At 36.0% G+C, this 24765-nt stretch overlaps 1 protein-coding gene and 1 pseudogene across 3 annotated transcripts; one reads left to right on the forward strand and one right to left on the reverse strand.

Moving 5' to 3' along the window:
* The first annotated feature begins 287 nt into the window (after positions 1-287).
* Positions 288-11705, forward strand: RRP41 (3'-5'-exoribonuclease family protein). Of its 3 annotated transcripts, none has more exons than XM_090007054.1 (12): positions 288-426; positions 2387-2472; positions 2541-2587; positions 2773-2833; positions 4956-4994; positions 5131-5198; positions 5625-5703; positions 5798-5834; positions 5929-6045; positions 6409-6494; positions 8479-8568; positions 11436-11705. In XM_090007054.1, the coding sequence occupies exons 2-12, from the start codon at positions 2419-2421 to the stop codon at positions 11481-11483; spliced, it is 726 nt and encodes a 241-aa protein (XP_089863180.1). In that variant the 5' UTR covers positions 288-426; positions 2387-2418; the 3' UTR covers positions 11484-11705. The 3 variants fall into 3 exon arrangements, with proteins under 3 accessions (XP_089863180.1, XP_089863179.1, XP_089863181.1); XM_090007053.1 differs by having other exon boundaries at positions 298-426; positions 2392-2472; XM_090007055.1 differs by lacking the exon at positions 8479-8568 and having other exon boundaries at positions 298-426; positions 2392-2472.
* Positions 11706-16009: 4304 nt separating this feature from the next.
* Positions 16010-22454, reverse strand: LOC149836619 (putative glucose-6-phosphate 1-epimerase; annotated as a pseudogene).
* Between the last annotated feature and the right edge of the window lie 2311 nt (positions 22455-24765).

Here is a 24765-nt window from a genome sequence, read left to right on the forward strand (position 1 = left end):
GAAGTTTTTAAATGTAATTGCCAAAAAAGGTTGAGCTAATATTCATAAATACATCAAAATTGGGACATGTATTTGTAAATTGCAATCGAACGTCTCCCCGTTAAAACCCCGAAACCCCTTTGTAGGGTCCCCTATCTCTCTAGGTTTTAGAGAGATGCAGGGGCTTTGCTAAATTGGGGTTAGGGTGCACCCTGACGGACCTGACCCCAAAATCCCCATGTAGGGAGGGGTGCTCACTCTCTCCCGGAATACACATTAGAGGGGCGGGTCAGGGTTGGCACCACCGGAGCCCGACCCAAATCTTAGGGCGACATTTCTCCCGCCCCCCTTAACCCTCTTGACTCTCTCTCTCTCCACGAGTTTCGGCCATTCGACGTCCGGCGTTGGCCTCCGGCTCCGTATCACCGCCGCACGTCCACCTGGCAGGTGCCTCCACTCTCTATCTACCGAAGGTCGGGCTCAGGGCTCGAGCGTGCCGCCTGCGCTCTGCATCTGGCGGCCTCTCCTGCACGGTGGCACACCATTGTGTGGATGTGCTTGTTGGTCTTCTTGTGTTTTTTTTCATGGTTTAGGGCTTTTGTGTTTTTTTTTTCAGTTAGCGTTTAGGTTTTGATTTTGGTTTTTCAATTGAGATGAAATGATGAATGCTTAATTAGGTATTTCTGTGTTTTTTTCTTTTCATTAGGCATTAAACATGATTTCACATGTTTGATTTTACTTAGAAACTTCAAATTTTTGGGAGTTATGTTTTTCTTGTTTTTCTAAATTAGCATATATATGAATGATGCTTGCTAGAACTTAGGGTTTAAGTTTTTGATTTATTTTTTTTAATTGCATGAATATTTAATTGGGTTTTAGGTTTTTTTGTGTTCTTTTTCCCAATTAGTTGTTTTTGGTTTCTTAAATGACATGAATATTTAATTAGGTCTTTCTATTGTTTTTAATCAGCATTCAACGTGATTCCACATGCTTGATTTTAGTTAGAATTTTAGTTTTTTTTTTCAATTAGCCCATATATGAATTATGTTTGTTATGATTGAGGTTTTTTATTTAGTTTATTTATTTAGCATGAATATTTAATTATGTTTTAGGTTTTTTTGTGTTGTCTGCAATTAGAATTTAGATTTTTTTATTTTGGTTTTTTAAATGCGTTGAATATTTAATTAGGTATTTCTGTGTGTGTGTGTTACATTAAACATGATTCCATATGCTTGATTTTGGTTAGAATTTTAAGGGTTTTATTTTTCTTTTTCAATAGCCTATATATGAGTGATGTTTGTTAGGATTGAAATTTTTTATTTAGTTTTTCTAAATAGCATGAGTATTTAATTAGGTTTTAGGAGATTTTTTGTGTTTTTTTTTCAGTTAGCATTTAGTTTTTTTATTTTGTTTTTTTAAATGAGATGTATATTTAATTAGGTATTTCTGTGTTTTTTTTAAATCAACATTAAACATGATTCCACATGCTTGATTTTAGTTAGAATTTTAGGTGTAAGAATTAGGGTTTTGATTTGGTATCTCTTAAAACTGACGTGAATGTTAAATTATAGTTTTAGGATTTTATGTGTTTTTCTTTTTCAATTATCATTAAACCATGAAGAATGAATACTTGATTTTGGTTAAAACTTAGAATATTAGGATTTTTTTAATCAACTAGCATAAATGAGATCTATGATTTTTGTTTGGACTTAGGTTTTTGATTGTCATTATTTCAAACAACATGAAGCAGGGCTTTAGGGGCTTTCCGTGCTTTTCTCTTTTTTTTTTCAATTAGCATTTCAATTATTAATAATCATGATTCTATGTTTGATTTCTATTAGGCTTTTTTTTGTGTTTTTTAAGTAGCAATAATCATGACTCCATCTTTGATTTCTGTTATGATTATATGGATTTTTTTTGTGTTTTTTCCTTATTTGTTTTAGTATTCGATATATCTGTATTTTATGGAGGTAGTTTGACCATTCAAATATTTTTGCAATGTAGACATTGGATTGATACTTCATACTTGGGACTTCATTATCAAAAAGCTCTAGGAGACTATATCAATGAGGCTCATCATTAACTTCATTGGCATTTTTACAAACTTCATTGTTTTCACTTTTCACTTTACATATCTTGAATATTTGAATTGATTCAAATTCTCAATTCATTTCTTAAATACTTGTTAGTAATCATTAGTATATGATCTTTTTAGGAGTACTTTGGAAAACTTTGGCTGGTTAAGTGATTTGATCAGAGAAATAATCAAATAGGTTTCATTCAACTATGTTATTATACAAATGCACATTAATGCTTTAGAATAACTATTTAATTTTTTGTGGAAACATGTTGATATAGTTTATTAGTAACTATTTTCCTTTTCACCGTGCATGTGTTGCCATCATAGTTTAGATTCCTGGCCCCTCCACTGGAGAAGAGATGGAATATGTTAGTCCAGAGGGGCTGCGTTTGGATGGTCGCCGTCCGATGGAGGTAAGGATTAAACACCCTCTCTCTCTTTCTCTCTCTCTCTCTCATATTGGTTTTTCAATGAGTTTCAGATGAGGCAGATTCGTGCAGAGATTGGTGTTGTAGCAAAAGCTGACGGGTACCATCTTCATTTTTTCATGGATTTTTTTGAATGATTAATTTTTTTCGTGAGCCTTTTTTTCCAAAGTTAGTATATGTTCTTTTTATAGAGAATAATGTTGAATTCACAACTGAAACTAAAGGTTAACCCGAAAGAAATTCGTTTTTTGTTGGTTAATAATTCTTTAATGTGATTTCCCCCAGTTCTGCTGCTTTTGAGATGGGCAACACCAAAGTAATAGCAGCTGTTTATGGGCCGAGAGAGGTTGGATTTTTTTTTTGTTATTTTGAATTTTTACTTTTTTATGTTGATTAGGGTCGGCTTCTTATTACATGGTTTACGGTGTTTCCTTCTAAACTCGAGTTTGAAAATGTTTTGTTTTTTGTGAATTTTATTTCAAGAGTTTGGTTTTGTGTCCACTTAATTCAGCTAAAACTAATGTGATTCATTTTGTGGTGATATATATATATATATATATTCACGAGTCCATATGATTAATGATTTTAGTTCCATGATTTTCTTTTATAGTACTTTGAAGTTAACATTTGGAGCATTTTGCTTATTTACATTTTGGAGCCAAGGATTCAGGAACAACACAACAAGAGTAGACATGACCAACTAGTTCTCAATGTTATTGATCATGTTAATTGGGTTAAATTGTCTACCGACATTATGTTGCATGCTGTTCTATGCTAACTGTGGATGGTGTTTTTATTCCATAATCTGGATTTGAGGGTCTGAGCGTGAAGATGTGCAACGTCTGAATGAATATGAATACATGGTGGAATGAGAACATGTAAAGTGAACATGACCAATATGCTCCAGTGTTTGTTTTCCCGACAAAGTGCTGTTATATGATGCCAATCACTATCTATCTTGTCAAGACTAGAGAGGTTTCACTATAGAGATGCTTGAACCCAAATCCTTGTAGTTGTAGACAGATTGTCCATGTTTGATTGTTGGAAATTTAACACTCTAACTCTAGTTTAGATTAACAGAGTATGGATTAAATATGTTCAAAGTTCAATTACATTTCTAATGTATGTGTTTTTTTTGGGTTTTCCTTTTCCCCTAAGTGACAATGATCACCAAATGATGCTTTTAAAATGTCATTCTATACATACACTCTTCTCACTTGATTAATGATAATAGCATTTGGTGGACAACACTATGCATTATTCTTGGTTTTGTTTAGTTGGAAGTATCAGCAGATGATTCAAAGGAACAAGAGGCATTTAAACCCTGCCTTTGTTGGAGCTATATGTCCAAATTACTCTGTGTTTTAAAGAAGTCAGCATGGCTATGTCTAGGGCTGGTGATCTAACCGAATGAGCAGAGCTTGAGGTGTTCAAGCGTAACTCATCTTGTGGCAAGCCGAGTTGAGCTTAGGCTCACAATGCGTCCGAGCTCGAGCTGGCTCATTTTTGTAGAAAAAATGCATTGTTTCAAGAAAGTAATAAGATTGAACTCTAGGCCTATTGAGCCAAGGTTGAGCTTGCTTGTTTACAGAAAAATGCATTGTTTCAAAGTTAGAAACAAAAGAATTTGAACTCTTCTGCAAAGCAAGCACTTCAACCATTTGTTTTATACAGTGTGATATAAAATATATTTAAAAAATATTAATTATTAGTTACTGAGCCCATACAAGTTGAGCCAAGCTGGTCACCTATTGTTCGTGTTTGGCTTGCCGAGCCTGTTGTATGAGTTCAAACGATCTCTTGTGAGTCTTGCACAAGCTGAGCCACCAGTGGCTCGTCTCATTCCCTAGCAATGTCTTTACCATGAATTTTCCTTTATACTGCTATCTTCTATCTCTGCCACTTTGTTATGATTTCTTCAACTGATAGCTTATAAAATTATTCCCACTCAACTTGATGTTCGACAGACATATTAAGATACCCACCAAGTGAATGCAGTCCTTTCTTTTGGATGATTGAATGGCACCTAATAGTCTAACTCAGATTGATATTCAAAATGCCAAGTTCCAGGGGCTGTTGCCCTGCAATCCAGTTCATATAAGAAATGTTTGAATTCTTAATTGACGTTTTGTAACGAGCAGCTGTTACTTTATTGAAGCTCATTTAACACTCTCCTCAATCTATGCTTAGGAGTTTGTCATCTTTTATGCTTTAACTATACTTTGTCGAAATTTGCTATAATTCTACACTCTTCCTACCTGTGCAATGACTGATATTATGAGGGCACTTCACTGATTAGATGCAAGTTTTCTTAGACAGAATCACGTGCACGCGGTGTTATATCGATTCAGTATGTGAACATGATATATATCTGTATAATGTTAGTTTCTCAATTTTTGCAGTTATATAGGTGAAAAGGTTAAGCTTTTTGAATGCTGATTAATTGGATAGATTGTTTTTTTGTTTAGGTTCAAAATAAAAGCCAGCAAGTCAATGACCAGGCACTTGTAAATTTCTTCTTCTTACTGGCTGTACTTCATTTTTTTGAAAGGCTTTATATAGCCTTGAAATGTAACTTTCATTTTTTACTTCTGTTATCTTGCATCCTTTTTTTTCATCTTTGATTTTCCATTTTTCATACAGGTTCGTTGTGAGTACAGCATGGCTAATTTTAGCACTGGCGATCGCACCAGGAAACCAAAGGGGGATAGGTTTATCTTTGTGTCAACTTCTAAGCATCTGCCATTGATAAGAATCTTACAGTTTTATCATGTTTTAGTCAAATGAGCATGTAACTTTCAAGTGTTTCCTTTTTGTTTATTCTTTTCTTCTCCACTCCAATTTGTGTGTGTTTTGGACCTTTAGGTTGTATTGTAACCACATTTGCTTTAGACTCTTAAAATTAATAATTTTATCTTTCTATTGTGTATTGACCACATTTGCTTTAGACTCTTAAAATTAAATTTTTTATCTTTCTATTGTGTATTGAAGTTTCTTCTGTGTTCGATAAGATTTTTAAATGGTTAAAACTTGTGCATGATAAGCTCAACCTTTTTTTGGTTTTTGATTATGAATGCTAATGAATTTGATTGTCGCTCTTATCTTTCACAGTATCGATTATCTTTTTGTTGTGTCAGGCGCTCAACAGAAATTTCTTTGGTTATTCGTCAGACTATGGAAGCATGCATACTGACACATCTAATGCCTCGTTCTCAGGTTGCATCAAATTTTGTCATTGGGGTCAGCAGCTTTTCTTTTAGCTTCATTGTCTATCTGTTATTCATTGCTGCATCTTGTGTCATTGTGGCAGATTGACATATTCGTCCAAGTTCTTCAAGCTGATGGAGGTAACATAAATATGTCCTTAGCATATGAAGTATTGAAACTCTGTGTGTGTGTGCAACCTTCACATTCTTTAAGATGATACCGTCATTTCTTCAGGAACCAGGTCTGCTTGTATCAATGCTGCAACATTGGCACTTGCAGATGCAGGGATCCCAATGCGTGATCTTATTACTTCATGCAGTGCTGGGTATCTTAATAGCACTCCTCTGCTTGGTAAGTATGTTTTATCTGTTATGGATGGATACATCGCTATGTCACAGGGACTCGGCCAACTGGGTGCCGCACCTGCGTCGACGCGACGCGATGCGGGTGTGGCACCCGGTGCGGTCAACCTGACCCTGGGTGCGGTCAATGCACTCAGGGTCATTTATGTCTAACTTTTGGACTTTTTATATATATATATATATATATATATATATATATATATATATATATATTTGCCGCACCCCCACACCCAAGTTTTTTGAAAGTGCCGCACCCCCGCACCCACACCCATGTGACATAGATACGTCGTTATCATAGTTCCCAGTTGTGGTGTATCTGCATATCTTGTTATGCTGATTCTTCTGTCAACAGATTTGAACTATGTAGAAGATAGCGCTGGAGGCCCCGATGTCACTGTTGGAATGCTAACAAAACTTGATAAAGTCACACTTCTCCAGGTCTTCTGCTAAACTTTCTCTTTTGTCATATGGATTTTGTGAGTTACTACAACATATCATCTTGCAATTTTTAAGTCTCTCTCTCTCTTTCTATATATATATATTGTTAAATGTTATTTCTCGGAGAGGGTATTTCTCAGAGAGATTTTTAAAAGTTGATCAATCTCGGGAATATCTTGGCAATATATAAAAAATTAAATAAAAATTAGGATTTCCTACTTTTTACAATAAAAAACCAGGTTGTCTTGTTTTGGGCATCCAAATACACACATAAAATATAAGCAAAGGCTTTCCAACCGATAGGTGATGATGTAAATATAAGCATCCAATAGCAAAAAACCATGAGCAAATGAACTTGCAAAGAAAAAAACTGTATATAAACATCTTACGGGGACAAGTAGGTGCTAAATAGTCTTATATCATAAGTTGCCCTAAACAGCTGCAAAGGGCAAGGTTTTTGGAATTTGCTTAATCTGAACTTACAAATATATTCTGTCTTAGCATGAATCATGTGTCATTTTTCATGCATATTATCTTACAGGAAACTTGCAATTCCAACATGCCTAACATAAAAAAAATTTGGCTAATTGTACCTCTCACTAGAGAGAGAGAGAGAGAGAGAGAGAGAGAGAGAGAGAGAGAGAGAGAGAGAGAGTCAAGTTTGCACTTTTTCTTCTGCTTTTTTTTTTCTTCTTCTTAGAGACGAGACATGAGAGAGGGAGATTCAAGAGGCGAGAGAGAAGAGGGAGAGTTGAGTTGCAGAGAGAGAGAGGGAGAGACGAGATGCAGACAGAGGGAGAGGTGAGAGAGAAGAGGGATAGTCGAGAGTCAGCCCCAAAATCTTGGTCAAATGGGGGCGACCCCCATTTGACTGAGGTGCGCCTCTCACACTAAGGTACACCTTTCCCTGAGGCGTATGCCTCATAACCCATGAGGCGTGCGTCTTAGGGTATTTGTGCTTTTTACCTGTGCCTCAAGGCACAAAGGGCATCACCTTGAGGTGAGGCATGCTTTTTGCACCTTGAGGCGCATTTTTAACAACACTTCTATTAAGGAACAAAGAGTGGATTTCAGGAGTTTTTCATGTCATTCAGTTGGTGCTTTATATGGGGAAGCACTGCAAACTTCTGATTTGCTTGCTGAAAACAAGTAGGCAATTACTCTTTTGAAAATAAAAAAGAATTTTGTTGTTAAGGAGAAGCTAATAAGTGCCTTCTGATCCAAATGTAAAAGAATGCCCTTGCCTGCAAAAGAGACGATTTGAATAAAGTCTTCAGGAAAAAACTAGGCACACTGTTCCACTGCTCGCGATAACCTGTGATGGAAAAGTTCATATATCTTCACAATAGGGAATCCTTTTTTCATGGAAGAACCAAGTTTGGTGTTGTCATTATCTTGTAGAAAGGTTAAAGGACCTTTTCTTGTCATTTAACCATTTCTTTGGTTGCAACTTGCAAGATTTTAACCAATGGTCTAGATTTTAGTTTGGTCTTCAGAACTATTTCGTAATATAACTGGTTTATAGCATAATGGCTGTTTGGTTGGTATTATCTTAAATCCTTTATACAAGTTAATATACCACAAAATATGAACAGAAATTTTTGAATGATAAAAAATTGAAAATAAATCATGCCCAAATTTGTGCTCATTTCAGTCATTGAATTTTGACTCCTTTGTATTTTTTGGCTTATCTCTTTATGTTTTTAAATTCTGGTAAAATATATGAAAGATGCAGAATTTTAACAATGAGTATGATTTGTGAGGAGAGTACTCCATGATTAGTTATCTCTTTTTTTATAAAGCTGGGGATGGCTGAGGTTGGGTGAAGTTGGTTATATAATATGCAATGATACTTCTATCATTGCTATTTTCTTGACAAGCTATCATAATTTGCTGCTTGCGTTCAGTGCTTGCTTCATTCATGCCTAATCTTATATGTTTTTTAGATAGTTTTGCATATTGATGCTACTTGTTTATATCTCAGATGGATGCAAAGCTACCCATGGACATATTTGAAAATGTCATGGAACTATCAATTGCAGGTTGCAAGGCTGTGGCAAATTATATTCGGGAAGTATGTCATGCTGGCGGTTCCTTATGGTGCTTTATTTTCAGAAAATTTTCATATTCATATAAGATTAATATCTTTTGCATCTTACAAAATGCAACCATTATAATCTGGGTTATTTATTATTGTTTTTGTTCTATTCTTAGGCAAATGTGCATTTTTGGAGAAAAATTTAGATGATTCACTGACTTATCACTTGAAAGTATGCTCTTGCCAAGTTGACTTGTCATTTAACATGCTAAGTGGATGCAGCAATTTGGTCGATGCTGTAATCAAAGATATATCCCACATATACTTGCTCAGGCTCATTTGAACCAAAACGGTTGAAATAGTAGTAGATCAATTGAATTTGTGAGTGAGAATGCACTAGTGACTGCAGGTCCTTCTAAATCGGCCAGCTTGGGTTACTCCCAACTAGGGCAGGGAAATGAGGCGAGCAGCTCGACGTTCGGCTCTGCTTGTGAGAAGCTCAGCTCGGAAATTGAGCTCAGCGAGCTGAGCTACAAGCCAGCTCGTTTAGGTAAATGAGCTGAGCACGAACATGGCAAGCTCGACTTGGCTCGTATAGGCTCATTTTATATATTATATATTTTATACATATATTATATGTGTTATATATATTTATTATATATTATATGTATTTTATACATATTATATATAATATATATTTATATATTATCAAGTTTAAAAACACTTAAAAATAAATTTTTAAAGAAAAACGAGCCAGTTCGTAATTGGATCGCCAAGCTCGGTTTGGCTCGTGACAAGCTTGAGCTGGGGTATACCGTTAATGAGCCGAGCCCGAACAGTCCAATCTCGGCTTGTTTACCAGCCCTATTCCCTACCTGTGAGAATTAACAATCTGTGATTTTAAGTTTTTTGGATAGTTTCCATATTGGTTTAATTAAGTGCACAGAAAGTGTAATTTGTGCAGTCTTACTTTGTTAAGTGTGTTTTGGGAGGGGAAAAGTTCTTAATGCTCTGCATTACAGGGATTGCCATGGACTTTAATGTGCTTTTGCAAACCTCTATTCTTTATAGATTTGCAGGATAATCCTCTTTCAAATATGCTTGCTTATCTGCCAGAATCTGCAATTCTACTGTTGCAAAACTTCCCAGTGTTCCCACCTCATGATTTCTTTATGGGAATAAATGACGTGCTATCTTTGCCTAGGGAGCTGTATAAAACCATGTTTGATGTCTTTAACCTTCAACAACTATAAAAGGTGTTAGAGATTGAGCACATAGCGGCATTGTTCTACTTATTCTTCATTTGTTGGTCTTTGTCCTTTGTTTTTGAATTCTTCACGGTTGTTGGAATTTGTCTGTATCCATTTTCTTTTGTATTCTTGAGGGATGATAGACTACTCTTCCTAATGAGTGTTATTATTTCCATTCTTTTTGAACCTGAATACCTTAGACAAGACAAGAGAATGAGATAATCGAGATAATACTCGATAACAGGTTTTGAGAAAGGAGTGAAAAAAAAGCACAAAGAATGAGTAAGAAAAGATGTGCACCTTGTCAATAAATTAGGAAAGAAAGATAAAAGTACAATAGCGGCTCTACCTATATTTTAAGTAGATGGTGCTGGATGCCATAATTCTAGGATTGATGTTTATATTCATTGTATGCCCAACAAGTTAACGGTTAACCTATGGTACCTGGACACTCCAATTTTCCCTCTGTACCCGTGTTGACACGCATCGACACCCGGACACCCCATTTTACCCTCCATACATACAAGTTTGTATTTAATTTATAATGATATTTTCAGTTTATAATTTTATATTTTCGGTATATAATATATATTTTAGATATAACACATATATTTAGATTATATTCAGTTTATTTTGAATTTATTTTGTATTTATGTGATATATATATATCCGTGTCCCCGTACCCACATTTTTTTGGAATTGCTGTGTCGTACCCTCCGTACCCGTACCCAGGTGACATAGCCGTTAACACAAATACATTAAGTTAGGGCATGTTTGTGATGCCATGTATGAGTTTGGCTGGAATCAAGGAATAATTTTCCTGTATTGCTAATAACCAATGTTGTCAGTATCAGCCGATACGACGATACTAACCTGAATCGCCTATTTTTTAATAAATGTAAAAAAAATCTTAAAATTAATTTTTTAAAATATGCTTTTAATTTTTTTAACACGTGTCACGTTCTGATCGATACAAAATATTTTTAATTAGTTTTTAGCCGATTCAAAATGATTCACTTGAGAATCGGTATCGGCCGATTCACTTGAGAATCAGTATCAGCCGATTCACCTGAATCGTTGGCCAAACGATTCAGATCCGATGCCAATACTCACTACATTTTTAATAACAGACAAAATTAAAGTCAGTGGATTCCAGTTTTTTGCAGTTTTGGTGTACTTGCCGGGGGCGATAATTCCCCATCAATGGCTCCTTAAAAAAGATAAATATGGCATTGGATGGAAAAAAATCACTTTTGTCCAACAGCGTGCTTTCAAACGTGCATTTGACAGGTCATAACCTAGCACTGGATATCTCATTCTCATGCATTCAGTATTCAAATCAAAATGTAACAAGTAAATTATCATAAAATAAATTACATATCCAAAATGTCAAAATTACAAAAGATTTATGATTGACATGTGTCAAAGGATTAAAAAGTACCAATATAACAAATTAAAGTTGTTAAACTTATGGCAGGATTCGATATCTAGTTGGCCGTGCATCAAGATTGATGTTTATACCTTAATTGTCATTGTTGAGATATTCTTTCTTTTGGTTGTAAGCCTTTTCCTGCATTGTGTAGATACGTAGTTATGTAAGTGCAAATGGTTGTAACCTTGCCGTACTTTCTCCTGGTTGCTTTTGAATAATAGGTGCTGCTGGAGAACACAAAGCAGTTGGAACTACGGAGGGGCATATAGGTGATGAGTTTGAAGATGTTATCCTTCTGCACAGCTCCCCATTTGGGATCAGCTCTTTTCATGCCAAGCTACATCCAATTTTGCAGATCACAAAATGCATCCAACTAAAGCATGTAATAGTTTTTTCCATTCATATGTATTTTGAGGTTATGTTTAAGGATTTGGACTCTTGGAAGCATTACATTATAAGATATTGATGAAATTTCACAATTTTTATGGTTGTAGAATGTGCTAGTGCATAGATTATAATCATTTGCTGCACTGTTTGAAGATGTCACTGCTTGGTGGCTCTTCAAATTAAGAACTATTTTATGTCTTAAATGGTTGGTTACATAGTGTATTATATAAGCTATTAACCTTTTCCCCATTAAGCTTCTTTTCATGCACAAAAACCAAGCCCATTGGATGTAAGAGAATTTTCAGGCATAATTATATATGAACATGTGCGTGCGTGTGCATTTTTGCAAGAACAAGTTTTTGGTATTTGTGCCACACAAATTGAACGTCTATGCCAATTTTGTTTCCTTGAATCCCCTTATATGGGACACACACTTGACTGTTGTGTCTTCTCGTAAATGCATACTCTTGATGACATCCAGAGTGCATTGTTCAGGAGGGGTTTACATGTTTTCATCAGGTTTCTATAATTATAAATTGAGAAAAGGAAAATAAAGCGTCTCATCTAACAAATAGACGATTTGGCTTCTTGAAATGGGCTGATATTGGTAAGATTGCAATCCTTTCAAAATGTTCTCAACTTGAGTTTCACATTGGTAGACATGAAGGCAAGCTTACTGTGTCAATTCAGGTGACTCTGAGGCTCATTTTTTATGAACAAAGTTAACATAAACTTGAATTATGATAAATTTTTTTAATAGTGGTTCAATTTTGCTAATCAGGTGGACTTCTTTATTCTAAATGCAACCTTGTTCTTATTGAGCTTATTCAAATTTTGTGAATAATTCACTTTTGTTAATGTGGTTCTGAATTATGTGCTTTAGATGAATGCACTCTTTAGTATTATGACTCAATTGATGATATTTGCAATACTCTGTTGAGCCCTTTCCTTTTCATCTGGGTAAGATTTGACATTTTAGGCAATTCAAAATCATCATTTTGAAATAAAACATATAGGACTTTAGATTGATTTTGCTTGACCTTGTCTTAAGGTCATCTATGATTTTAGGTTTGCTCTTGGTTTTGCTTGTAGAGTTAAGGTGTGTTCGGCTGCTCCATTCAAAAAATATAATTCATAATCACTTTCTAATTTGCTTGAGATTCAAAATCACATGGGGTCTCATGTAATTTTGAATTTCAAGCAAATTAGAAAGTCACTTTCTTACAGTTTAACCTTCTATGTTCGGCTGTTTATACAAATCAGATTCCCTCTCATTTGAGAAAGTAAATCAGAATGATGCCCTTGGACTTTTTCTTTGTTCTTCGAGAAATAGCCACACTAACTTGGTTTTTAGGTAATTTTTTTATTGGACATCATTTTTAAATTCATTGTTAACCAGAATTTAATCATACATGTCTCTTTTAAAGCTACCTTCTATCCGGGTGGCGACTCAATTAGATCAATAAATATCTCGCACCTTTGAGAAGCTAAGAGACCCTTAAACGGTTGGTTGAAGTAGTTTAAGATTATAGTGCGTGCTTGTGACTAAGAGTGTCAATGGGTCGGGTTTGGTTCAGACCTTGGTGGAATAGACTTAGACTTGATTTTAGGGTATGGTATCGGGTCCAGACTCTGGTCTAATTGGGCCCCCTATAAGAGAAACCATACTTAGACCTGATAAGAGCTACGTGAACCAAACCTGGTAAAATACTATTTTTATCATTTTTACATTAAAAATCTGTGAGTCATAATCCATTCTTGGGTCTGGTATAAAATTTTACAAACTATACCCAACTCCATGTATTAATCAGACCCTTCAGGTCTGGACCCGGGACTTATTTATCACCATACCTGAACCTTATAGGGTTTGGTGCGGGTCAGGTCTGGTTTAACCTGGCCCATTGACGCCCCTACTTGTGACTCACGTATCAGGTCCTTCCTGCAATGATGTACAACTCTCCACCAATTAATGAAGTTTTGGGTACCTTTATCTTTCTTTTGTCTGAGGTCATACTGACTAATAGTACGCAGGACATCAACCTTGTATCGAAACCTTTCAATAAATAGGTTTATTGGGATCTGAAACTCTTTGATTTGATGGATATCTAAAGTTGAAAACCAAGAAAAACTCTTCTTTCCATGTCAAACAAGGTAACTTGGCCTGTTCTTTCCATGTCATACATGGTGACTTGGCCTGTTTTTGGTTCTGCTTGTTGCCAATTTGCAGCTATCTCTCTCTGTCAACCTTCTGCATATAAGATGAATTGATCGTAGGAATTCAACACAGATTTTAGCTGATTTTGTGCTCAGTAATCCAACATTGTGTTTGGTTCATTCTGGTGTCGGTAACATTCCTAAAAAGGTTGTGTAGCAATGCGGTCGAAATGTGACTTGGCGTTTGATGTTTTGTGGCGTCGCTGCTAGAGTTTGGGAATGGATATCGGTTTATAAAAAACTTTCACTACCAAAGAGTGGATTGACAGTATTTTCCTGATGAGCTAATGTTGGAGAATACTGTTCCAACTCGGGACCATCGAGAATGTGTCATGAACTTCATTGTTTAGATCAGTGTGTATTGGCCTGCCGTCTGCCGATATGTATCGTATCGCCAGAAAAATTGATGTGATACTGACCTGAATAGGATATTTTTTAATAAATGTAAAAATAGCTCTAAATTAATTTTTTTTATAGTAGTATTTTAGTGACTTTAACACGTGCCTAATTGTGTGATATGGGGATGATTTTTTTCTCCTCTTGATTAACTCTCACCATTGTTTTTTTTTTCCTTCCTCTAGATGGCTGTTCACCATTATTTCTTTAACAACTTTACCACCACCCTACTGTCAAAAGTTATAGGGATCTATGTTTTTAAAGGCACTAAAGAAGACCTATACGTCCAATCATAAGAAAGTCATGTTTTCACAAGCATCGAGTTACCATAAAAGAAAACCTATGAAAAAGAAGCTTTTATTTTAGCATGCCTCCATTTTTTTAAGTAATTCGATAGGACCAGTTTTCATATGGAACTGGCCATTCCGTATGAAAAACTGGGGCCCTGCCAGTGCTTTCCCATGGGGATGTTTGTTACAGTTCCATGGGAAAATGGGCCTCTTTCACGTGTTTCTGATTGCAACAAACGCCCCCTTAGGCTTCCTTTAGTGCTGAAGTTCAATCTTGCCCTGTCATTAAGAAAAAAATAGTTAAATGACAGAAATAGACATCAAAATTCGTACAAGGGCAAAACATGTCCCAAAAACAATCGTTTGCCTCGAAATTTTAGTTCTAGTTTTCTTTCTCACGTCCTTTGGCAACGTACTAGCAAAAAAATATCGGCCACATTTTGAAAATATCTCGATTTTATCGCGATTTTCAAAAGCCGAGACAATCCTCAAAACATCATCACTAACTCTGTTTTGACGAAAAACGAAAGCAAGACTGGCCCGTTATTGCGATACGTTCAAGTACTGATAAAATCACACTAAATTCAAGACATCACTTATTCTCAGTTATATCGCGATTTTAACTTGATCTTGACAAGTTCTTTCCAATTCTTCTTGCTACTTTTTTGCACATTATTGTTAATATATTATACATATAGTCACAAATCGCAGTATCGGGATTTTCTCAGCAAACATCATCACAAACTCTGTTTTGACTAAAGACGAAAAGCGAGATTCGCCCGTTATTGCGATGCATTCAAGTACCAATAAAACCACACTAAATTATATATACTTTTTTTGAAAGAAACATTATTGTTTATATGTACACATAGTCACAAATCACACTATCGGGATTTTCTCAGCAAAGGATTTCAATAAATAAATTTTTTTCTTGAAAAAATATCGGGAAGATGTCGATATATTGAAACTAAAAAAATTACAAGAAGAAAATATTGAAAATATATAAATTGCATAAAATATATGAATATCACATTAAATAATGCAACAATAGAATGATAGAAACACTGTTTTTAAAACAGGTGATATTTTGAAAATATTGCATTTTTTCAGAATTATAGTGGTTTTTTGAAATCCAGACATAAAAACATGAGATTTTCAGAAAATGGCCGATATTGGTGACATGCCTTCACATGAGATTTTTCTGTGGTGAGAAAATCTCCATGCACTAACCATCAAGAGTGTTTCTACTGAGAAAAAAAAACCCAAGGTTGTGATTTTCTTTAACATATGCAGATTTACAGTGACAGTTACATAACATTCAAACAAAATCACCCATCAAATCCATTCCTTATCTGAAAAATAGAAAATTGATCCCAATGGGTGAAAAACCTATATTTTCATATAGTGTGCTCCAAAGTAATGGGCTAATACATAAGGAAAAGATCAGGGAGAGCAGACAGAACAGGACCCCATGACCCAATTCTTTCATTTTTTAGAAATTGGTACTCCTAGAAAGCAACATTAAGCTGATCAACAGCAGTAGCTTGAACTTCGCCAGGCTTGAGCGTAATCGGCTTCTCAATAGCGGCACCATCGACACATACCATTTGCTTGTACTCATTATCTCCCAAGTCTACCATGGATTTTGATTTCTTCTCCCATGGATTCCAGACTACTATAAAGAAAGGAGAAAAGAAAAAATCAATCTTTGCAGTAATTTATGAATGAAGTAGTGAAGTTCAAAGTTTGGGGAGTTTAACTGAGATATTAAACAACTGAGTAGAATCATTAAAGGATGAAAGGATAGACGCAGATGAACGATTTGCCTGAGACAGTCATCTTGACTCAAGGAACAAAACAGTAGTATAAGAAGCTTCTTAGTGTCAAAGCAACTGGACAGTAACACACAAAACCGATGACTATATATAGCAGCAGAATGTCAACTTCGAAATGTAGGCAAAAGAATGTTGATAATCTGAGTTGCCAAATTATCAGGGTTGATAATTCAGACCGTCAGTTTGTCTAACATACACGAGAAAGTGGTAGCGTTTTGTCTCTGTAATATTTCTTTTTGAAGTTTAATCACAAAACATGCGATTAGAACCCCAAATCTGAGTTAAGATGGTAAAATGCTTACATTTGATGATTGTTTCCATTTTCCCCTTACTAAACCCTTTTTCTACAGCACTCAAATGTGTTTAAAGTTTATACGCCTCAGATAATGGAGCATTTGACATTATCAATGTCTTTTCCCAACCCTCATGCTGGCAGACTATTGTTCAGTTCTCGATGAATTTGCAGAAGATGAAAATATCACCTCCATTTTTTCTCAAGAAACCATTGGAAAGCATCACTTTGGAACCAGTTGTACCACTGCTAACAAGCAGTTTATCAATCATCACCGGCAACACTGGTTGCAACTGGCAGTTGCGTAAGAGTCTCAGTTTAGAAATGAACATAAACCATGAAATAGGAATTCTCATGGATGGTTTACCTGCATCTGGCAGTCCTTCATTTCTTATAACAAATGTTCTCTTCTTTTCATGGTCAAGGACAGCGATCACATTTGGTGTGCTGAGGTAAATTCTGTCCATCTGAAAATAACAAACATGTATCACTGAAGGTGCCATGGGATAAATAAGAATATACAAATTTCTATGAATTAATAACAAGAGACTTGTTCCTCTACAGAAAAACGTGCTCTTATTTCAACTATAAACAGAAGCACAGCTTCTCCAGGCTAGACTGCATGAGACGATACTTCCTGTAATAGTGTCTGTATATTAAGAATTGTTGGGATAAATAAACTCATTAGTTATGAGCTAATTACAATAAGTTGTGTAGGATTGAATAAGATAACTGGATGGTTAGGTCACACTACCATAAGTTCATAAGTGAGGGGTCTTGGGTTTGAATCCCAAGTGGGTTATCCCCCAGCTTGCTTACCCCCAAAAAAAAGCAATAGTTAACCCCAAAGGAAAAATGACAATAGTTGACCACTCCATTGGCAAATGCAAGGAGATTTCCTTAAAAAATACAAGGTACCTGAGAATGGAATTTCAAGAACTCCAAAAAAGTTTTGTTTAGAATAAGATGGTGTGTTTACTATGATGAGGCAAAGAAGCATGTTAGATCAGGGTACAGTTTTGGGCATTTACCAGAGAAATTTGTTAGCTAATAGGAAATTCTCGATTAGAATTTCATTAAAAGATGCTCAAAACAAACAAAAGTGATCATTAAAAATGAACATACAAAAGGTAAACTTTGTTAAGAGGATGTTAATGACATCCAACTCATTCATGCAGAAAAGTTCCAGTATAAACTCTGGTTCACAATTCTGACCACTTGAAAGCAAACTCAGTCAATGAATTCTAACCATGCTAATACCATATCTGCAAAAATCCATTGATAATCCACAAGTCACAGTGGCCACAGAGAAACAACATTCACCAACTGAGAAAGGTATCAATTAGTAAATTTTGGTTGGAAGGAAATGCATAGCGATACAAGACAAACAAAACACCTTCAAGTCCAGATAAAAAGGTACTGACAGCTTCTACTTCAAGGTCTCGCACAAATGTGTGTATACAGTTTTTGGCTGCAGAACTTTGTGATGACTAATGATACAATCACAGAAAAATGCAATGAGAAGCTTACAAAATCGATAGATCTAGAGACTGTCATCCACTCAGATTATCCATATATTTGGAAAGTTTTAATTTGAGGGTGTATTGTAAGTTGAGGTTGGGCAGATGAAATTCATGTAGGTTTGGCTTGTGTATACCAAACTTCACAGGTTAGGTTGATTCACCTCAGCCAGCTGCAGTGTATGCCAAGGTCCATCAGCTTTTCCTTTATGAGGTTATTGTATAATTTATAAGTGCTGAATGCAAGCTTAGTTGTAGCAGTAAAAAGAAGGAAGGCGTGATATTTCAGAGAATCTGGAATAGGAAATTTCTGATTGACCCTGCAGATACAAGTATTTCACAAATTTCTCAAACTTTTTGTCTGAGGCCACTATAAAAAGGAAATCTTACTACTAGAAAAAGTACATTTTACAACTCAAACTGATTAATATTCTAAAAAGAATAGTGTTGTGCCTATGCATTTATAATAACTGTTCTTAGTGTGCCAATTGTCATTTTCACGACCATAATGTGCAAGAGAAATTACCTCATCCTCAAAAGTTATTGCATCTCCTTGCTCAGTAAAACGTTCTCGCTGATACAGATTGTCCAAATAGTCAAGTGTCTCCAAACCTTCAATCCTTACCTCACTGGGTCACAATTGTATGAAAAACATAAGACACAAGTTCTACAATCTAGTAGAAAGAATACTTGAATATAATTAAAAAAACTTTTTTTTATGAATTAAAAAAGAACATAGTAAGATGACCCTCTAGCTCGTGATGATAGATCTCAATGTAATTTCAAGTAATAGACCACTCAAAGCAGAGTTACTAACCACATCTTCCAAAAGAGGACCATGTAAATATTGCAGCTCAAACAACAAATTGACATCATACTTCAATTTTGCCACTAGTGATTGAACAGAAAAAGAAAAGAAAAGAAAAGAAAAGAAAACTGATAAATAAAGCTGCTGGGTATAAACTAATGCAGTAACTGCCATTACCTTATGTCCGAAACAGAAAAGTATGCATTAAGAAAATGAGAAACTGAATGGCTTGCTATCAACATTCCGGATGCGTGTTATCATCATGATCTCCACCAACTGCTAGAGCCACTTTGAGACGGAACTCAAAACTGAAACAATGAAGATAACCATTATGAAAACAAAATTGCCATACACGACACTCAGAATACACAACCATGAAGAATAAAACACATATCTTGCATAAAAACAGAGAAGAATATGAACCATGATTCATATTCAGACCCCCCATGGTTCCAAATTTTTCTCCTGAAAAAATGTGGAGAAAAACTCCCCGCCAATGCAAAAAGCAGGAGTATTATCCCTGCAGGTTTTTTTTAGGGGCGCTCAAATACAACCTCAAAGTGTATATCAATTATTTAAAAATAAAAGGGAAAATTGTAAATATTATAAGTATGTTACGAAAATTAATGACTTTATGTGTTCCTTGTGTCCAGCATATACAAATTATACTGAAAATTACTGCCTTACTGAAAATTACGGGCCTATCTGAAGACTTGTTTATGAATTTTATTGATGATGGCTGAAACAAAAAACCAAGTACAAGTTGTTTCCAGCCACAATCAGGTACGAAGAAGAGTATGGACACAAAATCATTATACAAATCCATGAGCTTTAACCAAATACAATATCTAAGATCATCAAATACTAAATTGAATGAGATAATAATTAATGAAAACCTACAGATGTAACCAATTTATGAGACTCAAAAGGTTCCATAAAAGCTGGTATCAAGTGCAATAAGCTCAGAACAGGCTTTGGTACATTTAGATTGATATGCTACAGATATTACCAAATGTTTGTTTTTGTAATTACCCCACTTTGGACTCTTCAATGTTGCTTGACACAACCCTCTATGGCAATCTTTTGGTTTACATACCCTCAATAATTTCAAGGGGGCTTCATCATTCTTTTGACACAAGCATGATAGGCCCAAAAAATAGCCATTTTATATAACATGCTGCATTCAACTGGTATTCTTTAGAAACCTGTAGAAAAATATGAATATGACACTACGAAAAACAAGACAGAGAAGTAAAACAGTGAAGCTTTTTATTACAATGCTACTGTTTCTATGTATCAATGACGGTAAATCCTGAATAAAGCCCACAAATGCGCAGAAATCACAAACAAAATTTAGAAGCTCTGGGGCAAGCAGAAACAAGATTAGTTAAAATGAGGAAGATAAGATGTGAGCAAGTTTATGTGATCAAGAAGACAAGCATGGTAGCTAAAATTGCCTTGTCCAGTACATACCCGGAGTGCTATGACAAAGATGTCAGGAAGAAATTCTGGGTAGCATAAAAAGAAACAGCATAATGAACAGCACTTATTCCACAGGGTCTTTTGTCTATTCCCAGAACTGGGACAGGAAGGTCTGTTATCCTAAAAGTCTAACCACCCTTGTACTTTATACAGTTTTAGGCGCCATAGAGTTTACTAGGGAACTTCCAAAAAAATTCTTAGCTGCTAAGAAAGTGATCCCGTTTGCGAGAAGATTCCCTACTATAAGGCAGGAGCACATTTCCCCATCAAAATGTTTGATGCACTATGATCCAAATCGGTAGATTGTTGCCGAAAGGATGGTTTCAGCAGTATCTCTTGGAGATTCTGACCAAAAAGAGGTTATCACGAAGAGCGAACATCATACCAGTGAGGCTGCACCATAGAGTTTACTAGGGAACTTCCAAAAAAAATTCTTAGCTGCTAAGATGGTGATCCCATTTGCGAGAAGATTCCCTACTATAAGGCAGGAGAACATTTCCCCATCAAAATGTTTGATGCACTATGATCCAAAACGGTAGATTGTTGCCGAAAGGATGGTTCCAGCAGTATCTCTTGGAGATTCTGACAAAAAAGAAATGGCAAAAAGAAGTTATCACGAAGAGCTAACGTCATACCTGTGAGGCCAACATTTGAGGTCTTCTTCAGTTAGTTTAAGTAACAAATCTATGGCAGCTTTACCATCGCCATCATTCAGATGAATGAGTGGAGGATCATCATCAATTTCCCATACCTTATTTCTAGCAAATCCATGCTGCTCCAAAGATCCACAGTTACCAAACTACAAGAGCAAGAGCATGTGGGAAATGGTCAGTACGCCAACATATATTTGACAAGGCACATATGCCTGATGCGGATAAAGAACACCTGTGGGAAACAAATAGAAATTCCTCCCCTTATTGATTTTGGAGGCTTGAATATTGCCTGAATTAGCTAACAGACAAGATTTGTAAGCAAAAGATGAAGACATGCATGTTTGGCTAATTGGTTTCCATTGTGCAGTTCATTTCATAAATCCAGGGATGAAATGCCAACAAATACAAGGTTCAAACATCATGAAACAGGAGTCTCCATCCATATAACAGGGAATTCCCTTCAACATCACATGGTAGTGATAAAAGTGTCGGTTTATACACCATAAGCAATGCATGTTGAGCACTGAGAGTAAATGGACAAGACGATCTTATCCGAGTGAATAGTTTTGACCATTCCTAGAGTCGATTAGAACAATACTCCTTAAAAGAGTCCACATTATCAGCATTAACGTACAATCTTCCTGTCATAAAGAAGAGCCAATAAAATTTCATATTTCAAAGTTATGCAGCACATACAGACAGTGCTAAGCCATCATTAGCTCGAAGCAAGACAAGAAAAAAGCCCTGCTTCTCTGCCAAATTTTTTCAGCACTAACCAACAATCTTCCTATCATAAAGAAGAACTAAACATATTTCAGATTTCAAAGATATGTTATGCATCATACACTCATGTTAATCAGCCATTATTAATTAAGAAATAAAGATAGAATAAACACCTTGCTACTTGTGAAGAGAAGCTCTTCCCCGTGACCATTTCTCCATGAGATAACCTGCCCTCCATGTAAGCTCACCTGAAATTCCCACAGGAGATCATTCAGTAAAGACGTCATACAAAACAATTTTTGCTTACCAAAAAAAGAGGAGCTAAAAAAGAACACTTTCCATCAGAACCAACATGCTAGATTAAGGCCAAACATGAATATCATCCTTTGAGAATAAGACTGAGCTATAAATACAGATACCCTGACTCTGGCTGAGTAAGCTCGCACGCAAATGAAAACAACAGCATGAAAACTGGTCCATGGAATATACAAGAGCACCATAAAAAACTTCAGCTAAAGCAAAAAAATCTAACCCGAGCAGATGCACCTCGAGGCTCTCTAATTGTGATCTGATCAATACCATTCCAATCTTTTGCAACTTCAATGGCAGCCCTATGATTCAAAGGAGCACAATCACCCATCTCAGGGGAATGAGTGGGGAGCATGAAAATGAAGAGGGATTGCTCAATGGTGTCTCTGCCTCATATTCACATGAGCCTCTTGGTGTCCTTGTTGCTGTCTCTCACAAACATTCAAATAGGCCCTTTGAGCACTAAATGAACTACTGACTGACCAACCAACAAAGTCTAACCCAGTTTGAAATTCTACACTCAAAAGCACTTTCATGTGATTGAATCTCATCGACTCGTGAACCAAAACCTAAACATCATCTTCTTCCCACCGAATCTCCCCACGCCAAGAAATGCTCCTAGTCAAAACTCAACACTACCAACATCATAAAGGATATACGGCTTTATAACTAAATGTGAAAGCAAATCACATAACTGAACTCTAAGACCAACTAAGAAGACCATAAATTTGCAGTAGGAGAGTCGATTTTATTCTACCCTCTGTCCAATATAAGTCTAGTTCCAATCTGCAAATGGGAATAATATTGCAAGTATAATATCTGATCACGAAACTCATAACAAAGAGAGAATATCTAGATAAACTACAGCTAGAAAACGAATCCTATGAAATGGGAGCAAGCTATGGCATCTCCTCCTAGTATTACTCTGAACAAACTTAAAAACCAAAAAAATTTCTGATATCAAATGTCTCTACTCTATGGTACCCAAATTAGAATCTCATTAGTCTAAGCAATGCTTTTTAGACGAATATGAAACTACCCAAACTTCCAAAATATACAACAAACATACCCCCAACAACACCCAAAGGCACTCAATCCAAAACCAATGCCAAAAGGAAGAGCACAAGTCCCAATTTGATATTTAGCATTCTTCTTTTGGGGAAATTATAAAACCACCCAAATTCCCAAAGATCCCCACAAAGATACTAAAAAAGAGCGAGGCAAAAAGATAAACTCTCAATTCTCAACTCTGCATTCCAAAAATATGCCAACCAACAATTCCACCTCAAAACTCAAAATATTGAGCAAGCCACCAAAGTTTTTAGCTCTTTCCCATTAAACCCTCAAAAGAAAAAAACCATAAAATGGGAAAAAACAAAGAGGAAAATCCTAAACCCCAAAAAATCAACGTACCCCCACCTGCTTCGCTTTCAAAAGCCTGTTTCAGAGCTTGCTAGTCACACTAACACATAAAACCCAACTGGTGAAAAGATTCACAAAAAGAAATCCATAAACGGTCATAGAGAAAAGAGATTCAACCACCACCTTTCGTGCATATACTAAGTACATGCACTGCTATGCAAGCAAATAAAAAGCAAAACTCTCTCTCCCTCCCTCAATTCTGCCCCCGCTTATTTTTGACGAGTTAGATTAGACATGATAATACTTATCTGTTTGCCATTTGCGAAACTAAAATGGATGACATCCCACTTGCAGTCGCATCGCAGAGTGCATATTTTTTTTTAAGCCCGCTGTCAACCATGTTGGTGATATTCTCCACTTTGGTAAGAAGTCTTTAAATTTATTGTAGCTGGACATGGGTCTCTACTCTTTGTTTGTTGCCTTCATCTTACAGTCGTTGGTCGGAGAGCACTGTTGTCCATGGATTATGAACCTCACCTCGTTGCCAGGAGGCCCGTGTTTTGGGATGACCTTGATAGGGTGGTTACTTCTAATGATCAGTGCCACCTTATTATGGGCGATTTCAATTGTTTGTTTTCTCCTCATGATTCTAATTCTATCATCCTTTCTAATCACTCTATTCAAGGTTTTCAAGACTTTGTTCATCGGCATCTCCTTTATCCTCTTCTTTTTACCGACGAGCGCTTCTCTTGGTCGAATAGGCGATCGCACCCGTGCTGTCGGGTTCTTGACACGGTATTTGTCACCTCTTCTTTGTTAGACCTCATCCCTGATGTTAAATGTGTCTTGCTTGGGCCCTCTATCTTTGACCATGGTCAGCTCATCACTCTTTGGGGGGATGGTTTCTCCTTTACCAGGTGCTTTATTTTTGAGCAATGGTGGCTTCAGAAGCCGGATTTCAATTTGGTTATTTCTGCCTCTTGGTCTAAACCTTATGCCAAGCACTAAGTTGCTCTTTGGCTTATCAACAAGCTTTCACATATTCTTAAGGATATCAGGGCCCGGATCCATAATTGCAACGTTGTGAAATTTTAGCGTTTGGATGTCTGAGAGTGTGAGCTTTCTGAATTATACAAGTCTATGTCTTCCCCTGACGTTTTTTCTGAACCTCAACTTTTGAGTTTCTAGGTCAGATCCATTGAGCATCTATGCTGTTGAATAACTGGAGAGTCAAGGATGAAATCCGTTAGAAGCAACGATCTAGGGTGAATTGGCTCAAA

This window comes from Nuphar pumila, chromosome 5 (genome assembly GCF_984573655.1).
Source record: "Nuphar pumila chromosome 5, dmNupPumi1.hap1.1, whole genome shotgun sequence".
Lineage (NCBI taxonomy): Eukaryota > Viridiplantae > Streptophyta > Magnoliopsida > Nymphaeales > Nymphaeaceae > Nuphar > Nuphar pumila.